This window comes from Suricata suricatta, chromosome 9, assembly GCF_006229205.1.
Source record: "Suricata suricatta isolate VVHF042 chromosome 9, meerkat_22Aug2017_6uvM2_HiC, whole genome shotgun sequence".
NCBI classification, from domain to species: Eukaryota; Metazoa; Chordata; class Mammalia; order Carnivora; family Herpestidae; genus Suricata; species Suricata suricatta.
The window spans coordinates 74,622,953-74,634,004 of record NC_043708.1 but is presented as its reverse complement, the minus strand read 5'-3'; the positions used below and the strand labels follow the sequence as shown (position 1 = coordinate 74,634,004).

The window sequence follows — 11,052 nt, the reverse complement described above, 5'->3', positions numbered from 1 at the left end:
GAGATGCTTATGTGATCTTTGGTATTATTTCCTGGGGACTTAAGACATACACCCCTCATCCTTAAGTTCAGAGGCTAGGTCTAAAAAGTTTTTTATTTAAACAATTTTTTTCAGTTTATTTTTGAGAGAGAAACCATGTGAGCCGAGGAGGGTCAGAGAGAGAGGGTGACACAGAATCAGAAGACAGGCCTCAGGCTCTGAGCTAGCTGTTAGCACAGAGCCTGACATGGGGCTTGAACCCACAAACCGTGAGATCATGGTCTGAGCTGAAGTCAGACGCTTAACTGACTGAGCCACCCAGGAGTCCCCTAAAAAGTTTTTTCATTACTGATTATTGTGCCCTCTGACCTAACCCTTCTATCCTCTTCATCTCTTTGTCTTATAATTGGGGGAAGGTGATGATTTGATAGTGACTGAGTTGAATGTGCTGTGAGTCCTACAAAAGAGGGGAGATTTTATGATCTTGTTCCAGTGAAACCAGAGTTCAAACAAGCCAAAAATATGTTAGAAAAAGAATACCATAAATTGATAGTAGAACAAAACCCCAGAGTTGCGTTACTTTCTCTGTCAAAAAAAAAAAAAATCCCTTTTCTTCCTGGTGAAGGAGAAGAAAAGGTAGAGCCCTCTGGGATTTGGGACCGGAAGTCTTGGTGAGGGAGAGCAAGAACAATGAATGTAAGAGAATGAGAAAGCAGGAAAGAGAAGATTGGTTTCATAGAGCAAGAGAGTCTGATTCTGAGTAAGATAGTCTAGTTCTGGATTTTAGAATAGGAATTGACCTAGGTTTTGTCAAGGAGTGTTCGTCATAGTGTGTTACCAAAACTGTGGAAGTAATTGGCTCAAGGTGTTCAGTTGGAAGAGATTATCTACATAAACCTTGAAGTTAGTTGAGATGATGGCTCAGGTGGCAGGAAGAAAGGCTGATCTTTTAGGCATCAGCTCCATTACTACAGTATTAACGTATCTTGTCTTATAATACCTGATGTGCTCTGCAGTATCCTGACAGAATGCTTTGTCATTGGATGGTAGTCAAAAATGTGTGTCGAATTCACCCAAAAATGATCAGACTTTCTGATTGTCATTAGGAATCAGATAAATTGTGGGAGAATTAACTAGGATGTTGATAGATTGCTTGAGAAGATGTGGAGATTGGCTAATACATACCTCAAAATAGAGGAGTTTTGCACCTGAGTAGGAGAGCGATTATCTGAATTTGGCATTGAGGGATGGAAGGGGAGTTATAAGATGTGGAAGAATTTGCAGCCTCCAATTACATGGAGCTCCTTGGAAACGGTACCTTCTGTAAATATCCAGATTTGATTTAAAGCAAAGGGACAAAGAGAGAGGTAACAGGAGAAGAGAATGTACGTTGGTACAGGAATGAGTCAACTAGGGAGGGCTGGTAAGTGGAAGGGCTGTGTTCTGTGTTTAGGGAGTAGAAGACATGATGAAATGGGCTGAATTAACTTGTGGTTCCAAATGAAACGGGTGCAAAGATTACAGTGTCGGGTACTCGAAGGCTTGGGATGTCGGTCTGTTGGAGGTTTGTGGGGAATGGTGGGCGCCATCTGAAATAAAAGCAGGTACAGGCTACCTCTCCAGGGGTGTCTGCAGCCAAGTCAGCACTGAGTGTCTGCTTCCATGCAGCATGTGGGAAAGAGGGAAAGTATTTGGAGAACAGTAAACTTGGCTCAGAGCCCTGCACCCATCTGTGTGCCAGCCAGGGTCCGGACCTAGGAAAACGTGTTGCGCTGGGGGACCTCCCCGGCCCAGAGCTGATGAGCTAGTGCAAGTTTCTTGATTGCATTAGCTGACTAGGCTAACTTATGAGGATGTGAGTTCCAAGATGGGGAAGTTTCAGAAGACAGAGAGGCAGCTAATGCAAAGTCAAGCCAAGGTGGTTTGGGCACCTTGGAGTAGAAAGGACATGGAAAATGAGGTCACGCAGAGACTTACCTTCAACTCAAGTTGAAGAGAAAGTTGTGTAGGCTTTTACCAGCTCATGAAAAGTCTAGTCGGTAACATACTCCTATGATTTCTAGATGATTAGTTTTTTGTTGGCAAATAGTGTGTAGGTGAGATACTTAAATATTTCTCAGAGGAGGGGAGTTCCTCTGGACATTTGGGACAGAAAAATTCTGTGTTTTGAGGACTGCCTCTTGGAGTACAGACCACTTAACTCGACGCATTTTGCAATGCACACAGTGTCCCTCAGTCATTTCGAAAACTGAGAGGACTCCCTTGTTGCCTTTGCCCTTTGGGAGGATGTGATCACCTCTGGTCACCCTAGGATCTGGAGGAGACTCCACTTGGGGGAAAATGTTCTCTTCAGAAATTTCACTGAATCCTCATTCCGAGAGTAGTGCCATCCTGGAGTTCTGTCCTGCTTCAATTCAAATAAAGACCATGAATTCTGACTGCACTCTAAGCAGAGGCTTTTGAATTTATTAGTGACTCAATTTAATGATGAACCGTGACATTTCAGTGCCAGTAAAAGTGTGAAACTTTTTTCCCCCTCTGTCATCTTTTCATATGTCTGTGATGTGTGGCTTCTCGCATTTTCCTACAGCTCCTGACCAATTTCTGGGCACCAGCAGACATTTTTTGTGGGATCTCTTACTATTGAATCTCTTTATCTACCCATCAGATAGAAGGATTTTATCTTTCCACATGATCATGCACATCACAGACCCCTTTTAAGAAAACCTGTTTGTATTTAACCTGACTGTCCAATACTCTGGGACAAACACTAACACCAGGGGACATGCAGGTGAAACAGGGCAATAGGAGGGCAGTTGCTCAGGAGGAGGTTTCACCTGGCCCTCCTCTGGCTACTGCTATAACATAATCTCACCTGAACATCTTTTTTTTTAAATTTTTTTTAATGTTTTATTTATTTTTGATACAGAGAGACAGAGCATGAGAGGGGGAGGGGCAGAGAGAGAAGGAGACACAGAACTGGAAGCAGGCTCCAGGCTCTGAGCTAGCTGTCAGCACAGAGCCTGATGCGGGGCTCGAACCCACGAACGTGAGATCTGACCTGAGTCGAAGCCAGAGGCTCAACCGACTGAGCCAACCAGGCGCCCCATGAACATCTTTTTGATGTTTGCAATTCAACATTAAGTGGTGGGGGAAAGTGAGGACATAGACTGACAGACAGGAGAAACTGGTAAGGAAAACGATTTCCTCTCAGCCTTGGTCAGGGCTGTGAAGAGGCTAGAATGTTAGTGTAAATAGAGGTTGGCCTCATTTCTGGACCATCAAGAATGCCAAGGCCTCTGAATTTTCAGCAGGGTTGCTTTTGAGAGTGATGCAAAGGAGGGAGGTCCCCTCCTTAGGAATTCAGAGTGGCTCCTCTACTTGACCTTCAGCTCCTCCTCCCAATTGGAAGCCTCAAGGCTTCTCTTGAGCGAGTTTCCTTTCCCATATGTCTGAAAGCCATTGCCTGTCACCCTCCACAGCTTCCTTCTGTCATCTCTGGCAAATGTGTTACCCACTACATGGGCCCCTTCCCCCAACAACATGTCTCTTGCTTCCTCCAAGCCTCACACTCACACTGCATGAACAACATATCTCTCCAAGTCTCACACTTGCCCTGCACAGACCCCACCTCCTCCTGATCTCTGCTATTGTCTCCATTCCTCAGTTTCATCTCAGGGTTCTGTTCTGATTATTGGCTTGGAGATTGCTTAGATTTACTTTTGTGTCCGCTCAGGTGTTGAAATCGGCTGCTTAGCCAGATTATATGTATTTCCTGCACCTCAGAAATGAGGCTATGCTCTAGATGCATGGAGGATGCACGGTCCATGTCCATGTACCTGTACCTACTGACCCTGCCCCATACCGACCCGGGGGAGGTGCTCAGCTCCGCCATGTGCTCTCCTTTTCTGTATCATGCTCAAAAGCACGTGCCTCTCTGTGGACATGATAATGGTACAGCAAGGTGACTTGGGGACTTGGTTCCACGTGGGAAGGCAGGCTCTGATTCACTCGCATGTGTGTCTCTGTTCTGCTGGCAGGAAGATGAAGTGGTCCTCCAGTGCATCGCAAACATTCACAAGGAGCAAAGGAAGTTCTGCTTGGCAGCTGAGGGCCTGGGAAACCGCCTGTGCTTCTTGGAACCCACATCAGAAGCCAAGGTAGGATTGCTTGCCTGCCCCACACCTTCTCCCCTTGGCCTCCTGAGCAGTCATTTAGCGAAAGGAGCTGTCGGGAGAGGAGGAGGAGAGTGATGAGGAAAAAGATAGAAAGGACAGGTTTGCCTCTCAGATGGGATGCAGGTCAGATGTAAAACCCAACTCGCCCCAGCCCAGGAACCATAGCAGTAGGAACCCTGAGCTGTGCCTTGTCTGTCCATGTTCACCAGGGCACCAGTGATGCTTTGAGGTCACTGTCACGGAAGTGGTTCTTTTCATGCTTCCAGAACACTGTTTTGGGTTGTCAATTCCTAAAGGCCTAGAGTGTATGTTCTTTACTCTCAGCTGTCATTCATTGCTACTGGGACTCCTGGGTGCTTGGGCCTGCGCTTCACAGCAAGCCCGCTGCTCTCAGCTCAGACTGCGCTGAGATCCTGAGATCATTACCCCTGCCTGCCCACTGTGGCCTGGGGGCACAGAGAAGCGTTCACTCCTTGTCCCTGTCTATGTGGTGGCATGCAATGTCATGTCTCCTCTGCCGAACTTTTTCTTCCTCTTCTTTTCATGATCTGTATGTCAAGTGGATCTGTGTGCTTGGTGAGATCACCATACTTTTCAGTCCTGGCCAGACCTTTAGATCAGTCAGCATTCTCCAGAGAAACAGAATCAGTGGGATCTCTCCCTTTCTCTCGGGGGCGGGGGGGTGGTGCAGGCAGCTGGATAGAGAGAGAGATAATGGATTTAAGATATTGCCTTGTGCAGTTATTGGGGCTGGTAAGTCTAAGATCTATACATCAAGTCAGCAGGTTAGAAACTCAGGCAAAAATGAATGCCACCTTGAAGCAGCATATCTTTTCTCCAGGAAACCTGTTTTTATTTTTAAGGCCTTTAACATAAGGGGTGAGGCCCACTTTATCAAGGGTAATTACCTTTACTTGAAGTCAACTGTTTGTAGATGTTCATCACATCTATCAAATACCTTCACATCACAACCTGGGTTGGTGTTTGGTTAAATAACAGAGTACAGTAGTCTAGCCAAGCTGACATAGAGCTAACCATTCTACCCTCTCACAGAGCCTTTTTTTTTAAACAGAAAATGGTTATTATATTTCCCACTAGGCCCCCTGATTAGCATGCTCTTTCTCTGCATGAACATATATAACAGACACATGCATGGTTTGACTGAATCCTAGAACACCAGATGTGCAGTGTGATGGCCACATTTCCCAGAAGCCCCTGTCTTCTCCATCACTTTTGCCCTCCCATGGAGGTCACTGATCCCTGAGTACAACATCTATCAGTGACCTGTGTGGCCAGTGCCAATAGGACAGAGTCCCATTAAAATAAGTGGCAAAGAGAAAAGGAAGATGTTTTTATCTTTTTCAAAGCCTTAGACTTGATTTCCCTGAGCTCTTTTCTCATTTGCTTTTGTCCTTCGCTAGATATTTTTCTTTTCATGCCCAGCAGTCTGGGATAATAGGAAGATGACTAGATTAGGAGCCAAGTAGTTGATTCTCAGCCACTAGCTAGTCCTGTGACTATGGGCAAGTTGCTCAGCCTTGCTCTCTGTTTTCTCATCTGCCAACCTGGTGCAGTGGAAAGAGCATTGGCCTAAACTGAAAACCAGTGGCCCCATTTTCTAGTCATCTACTGAGTGTGTCATGAGGCAGTGGTATGGGGCACAGCTCTGGAGCCATATGGTCAGAGTTGGAATCCTGTCATTTCACCACTCACCTGCTAATCCGGAATCATGGCCAGGGTACTTCACCCTTCTGTGCTTAGTTTCTACAAATGCTTAATGGGGATTTAATAGTAACTACCTAAAGAGTAGTGCCTAGCACACTCCTTATAACCATTGACTACTCATTGACTACTAGGATTGAGCCTTACCTGAACCAGATGAAAAAACTATATATCCTAACCCGAGAATACGTTGTATCCCCCAGGAATAAAAATAACCCATATACCATGCATCAATGCATTTGAGGATGAGAAAATGTCCTTCCTAACACCCACTTGACTAAGTGTGCTTATTTTAATTTTTCATTTTAAGTTTAAAACAAGGTGTAATAAGATGGAAAAAGAGAGGTAACATATCATAACTTATTCATCTTGTCACACAACTATTTTCGTTCCGTCTTTGTTCACATGCTGTCTGTATGCTTTCAGAGTTGTACTCAGAGTTGATATGTAAGCTTTCTGCTTTTTTTTCCCCTTTAACATTTAGCCAGTTCCATAAAGCTGTGTAGTCTTCATGGTTATTAAAAAAAAAAAGTATGTGATTTTGTTAATTTTTTTGCTTCTTAGAGTAAATGTCCAGGAGAAAAAATAATGGTATTAGGGGCATGAACAGTATTAAACTACTTTCCCCAAAGGGTGTACCAGTTGTCACGTGCCACTATCATAGCATGAATGTGTGTCTCTTGTATATACAGTATGAAGAAACTGCACCATGAGTGCTTCTCAAAAAACGGGGTCAAGTTCATGGAAAGGATAGGGAAAGTACTCAGAACTTCTGTCACCATTCCTGGAAGCTGCCTGCTAGCCACTGTTTTCTGTGGTTTCAGTCTTTCCCGAAGTCACACATTGCTTCTGGCCTGTCCCCTCCCTTGTCACTAAATATTTCCTCTGATTCTCTACCACAGAATTTCACAACCATCTGTGCCATTCTTAGGTTCTCAGAAGCTAATGTAAGGCATGCAATGAAATGAGAAGGTGTATTCCCAAGCCTAACACTGAGCATGAGCACACACCTCAAACAGCACCCTTAGCACCAGCTGCAGAGCCACCAGTGACCTTGGTATTCCCAGTCAAGGGTATTTCAAGCTAGTTGAGCCGCAGAGAGATAAAATTGAGATAAATTCTAAGGAGAAGATAGATCTCTGAGAAAGAAGAGATGAGATAAGGTTCTTAAAAGGTATTCTTAGTGTACGAGCCCTGTGAAAAGGAGGTCACATTTGAAACGAGTGAGAGAGTAGAAGAATGGGAAGCAAAAGTACGTCAACCCTTGCTGCAGACATGGAGACTGTTTAACACTTGGGAGAGCACTTGTGACTTTCTGTTTGCCGTGGCCCACTCTTCTTTGAAGGTCTCTTGAAACTGCAAATGTCAACAGATGGAAGCACTATTATTCAGCTTCCCTTCCAAAGATACACAGCTCCTGGAATTAAAAGGGGTCCTTCTTGTTTTAGAAGAAAGACGTCAGAATTACAACCAGAACAGAATTACAACCAGAAACCAGGAAACGTGGAAAGGGAACGTTGCTTCTTGATTTGATCAATAATAGCAAATGCTGATTCACTGTCATTTTTAAGTGGAAAACTGGTTCCCAGGAATTGCCTACTTTTCCTCTCATCTGTATTATCTGTCTTGTATCTACGACACCAGCTGGGGAAACAGGGGCTCGTTATTTGGTTTAACTTAACGTCCACACTCATGAGACTCACATGCCGCACCAGTATGTGCGGTAGGGCAGGAACCACAGCTTGCCTGCTGGGAAGTGTCAGGTTCACCCGTGGGAATCCTTGCTTCTACATCCCCCACCCAAGATGAGCCCAAGGGCCAAGAGATGAGGTCCACATCTGGCAGGTGTGGGAGTTACCATGGACCACAGGCACCAGTATTTCCTGTAACAACTCCACAGGTGTGGCTTTGGGGACCTCCACAAAGGACCCGTCCTCCCAGCTAGAAGAGTCCTGACACTTGGGGTATTGCAAAGATACAGCTCTTTGCATGGGGTAATCGTGTCTTCCCAGGCCAGACTCAGACTGCCAGTCAGGGATCATTTTCACAATTCACATATCAGTTTTACCAGGTTGTCCTAAGAACAAAGCTGGGCAGTTACCTGAAGGTCAAATTCTCATGCATAAGGAAAAAAGTTGATAAGCTTTATCCCATAGTATTTTTCATTGATGGCAGTTATTTAATGACGTGGCCTTGTCGCATATGTCTGGAACCCCAACACCTTTCCAAATCCTCACTTCTACCTTTTTTAAATACATAGGTCATCAGAAAGTAAGAAGAATGTGAGAACTTTTTGTTTCAGCTCGATTTCAACACACCAACGTTTGTTTCACTGATTTTAATGGATGAAACAGAAATTGGTGAAGGGAAACTTACCCTAGTTCCTTTTAATTTTATTTTTTTTAGAGAGAAAGCAGGAGAGGGGCAAAAGAAGAAGGGGAAAGAGAATCTTACGCAGACTTCACACCCAGTGGGGTTCAGTCTCACAACCATGAGATCATGACCTGAGCCTAAATTGATCATCCAGAGCTTAATCAACTGAGCCACCCAGGCACCCTTCCCTAGTGGCCTTTAAAAAAAAAATTTTTTTTTTGTTTGTTATTTTTGAGAGAGACAGAGAGACAGTGTGAGCAGGGGAGAGTCAGAGAGAGAGGGAGACACAGAATCAGAAGACAGGCTCCAGGCTCTGAGCTAGCTGTCAGTACAGAGCCTGACACGGGGCTCAAACCCACTAACTGTGAGATCATGACCTGAGCCAAAGTCCTATGCCCAACCTAATGAGTCACCCAGGAGCCCCCCTAGTGGCCTTTAAAAGCCAATGTCATAGCCAAAGTCTTCAGGCCCTCTGTGTCTCAGAATGAAGTTTTCTGCCTCTCTATTGGGGAACACTGTCTCTCTTACCATGGTTCATTCAAAATGAAAAATCCAATTTCAAATCCAATTTTCAAACTGAAATTTTCCGGGGGAAATTTTATCCTATTGTCTTCCACCTTCTCTTTTGAAAATGAAGAATAGCCTGCTCTGGTTTTGGCAAAGTAGGATAGGCTCTAAAGACCCAAGATTAACATCTGTGATTGTGCAAACATCATTATGTAGATGGCATAAAAGAAGAGAAAATGCTAGGCTAAAAATAACTTATTTTCTCTTATTTTTATTATCATCAGCTCAGAATAGATTTACTGTTGACTTCTAAAAAACTAAGCCTGTGCAAATTTACAGCGAGAGAGTCTCACCCTCAAGTTGTACACTTTTCTTTGAACTTCTGATTGATCTTTTAGAAGGTAGTATTCTCTATGGACTTAAGAGCTTATGAGAAGCCAAACTATTATAAAACTTCTGTTTAAAAAAATGTTTCTTATTATGCAATAGAGACTTACAGGTCAAAGATGGGAGCCTTTTTGTTTGTTTGACATTTATCAGGCATCATGTGCTACATGCCATGTAGTGCAATGAATGCTTACATGCCCCTCATTTAATTTTTATATCCCTATGGAGCAAATACCGAGCTTGTTCACAAAGAAGAAAGATGCAAGAATTTAGACAAAGTTAAGTAAATTCCTGAAGATGCTTCATTCCAAACCTGAATCACTGATTCTATAGTACTCAGCAGTCAAGAGTATCACGGATCCAACTTAAAGGTTAAAGAAGCCATATTTCTCCATGTGGTTAGATTTTAAGACTACCTGGGCAGATCTCCATACCCCCTCCCACAATCTTCATGCACCTGTCCTCTGAATGCCTGACATTCCAAAGTTAGAAATGTGTGTTGTGCTTAATTCAAATAGGAACTATTAAAATACAAATGTTCTGAGAGCACATGGAGCAATGTTAAATTTCTATAGGTAATTTTCTTTTTAGTATAAATGGCATAATCATATATTTTCCTGAAATTGAGTTGTTGGAGGAATAAGGCAGATGACTGACTGCCTCTGTATTGGGATATAAAGCATAGAAACACTGTGAATGTGGGATCAAACATGTACTGCATTGAATCACAATAGTGTACCCGTCTTTATGCCTCCCCTCCCCTTCACCAGCCTGTGAGCACTGAAGTTTGTGGTTGAGACAGTGATTAAGAAACATGACCTTGAACCATGGAGGATTGCTTGGCCTGGTAATTCAAGCTCCATTGCTTAACAGCTATCTGACCATGGTTCCAATGACTTTACCTTAACCTGCCTCAGTTTCCTCAGCGTGAAACTATATCCATCTCATAGGATTATTATGAAGATTCAGTTACATGGGTTCCCAATTGTAAGGTACTTAGAACAGTCCCTAACAAACCCCCAAGTACTTTTTAGGCAATAGTTTTATTAAACCAAGTGTGGATTCAGACCTACCTTAGGTCCCCAGGAACTGTTGTTTGACTAAGTTAAGTTATCCACATATTGAATTACTTAAATATTTATCTTTTATTTTTATTATATTTCTATTATAGTGAACATACAGTGTCAGATTAGTTTCAGGTTACAATATAGTGATTCAACAATTCTATAAATTACTCAGGGCCCATCATGGTAAGTGTACTGTTAATCTCTTTTACCTATTTTACCCTCTCACCCCCTCCTCACCTCTGGTAACTACCAATTTGTTCTCTATAGTTAAGAGTCTGCTTTTTGGTTTGTTTCTTTTGTTTCTTAAACTCAACATAAGAGTGAAATCATGTATTTGTCTTTCTCTAACTTATTTCATTTAGCATTATACTCTTTAGCTCTATCCATGTTGTTGCAAATGGCAAGATTTCATTCTTTTTTATGGGTGAGTAATATTCCTTTGTATATAAATACCATGGTTTCTTTCTTTTTTTAAAATATTTTATCGTCAAATTGGTTTCCATACAACTCCCAGTGCTCTTCCCCACAAGTGCCCTCCTCCATCACCACCACCTGTTCCCCCCCCCTTTCCCTTCAACCCTCGGTTCATTTTCAGCATTCATTAGTCTCTCAAGTTTTGCATCCCTCTCTCTCCCCAACTCTCTTTCCCTCTTCCCCTCCCCCTGGTCCTCCATTAGGTTTCTCCTGTTTTCCTGTTAGACCTATGAGTGCACACATATGGTTTCTGTCCTTCTCTGCCTGACTTATTTTGCTTAGCATGTCACCCTCAAGGTCCATCCACTTTGCTACAAATGGCCAGATTTCATTCTTTCTCATTGCCATGTAGTATTCCATTATAT

General features: G+C 43.2%; 1 protein-coding gene across 1 annotated transcript in view; it reads left to right on the top strand.

Moving 5' to 3' along the window:
• The first annotated feature begins 3,788 nt into the window (after positions 1 to 3,788).
• The window catches only part of RYR3 (ryanodine receptor 3), a 349,369-nt gene continuing 342,105 nt past the window's right edge, over positions 3,789 to 11,052 (top strand). Inside the window, exons 1-2 of the mRNA XM_029952228.1 lie at positions 3,789 to 3,857; positions 4,020 to 4,139. Coding sequence (XP_029808088.1) covers positions 3,789 to 3,857; positions 4,020 to 4,139 — 189 coding nt within the window. The remainder of the gene's footprint in view (positions 3,858 to 4,019; positions 4,140 to 11,052) is intronic.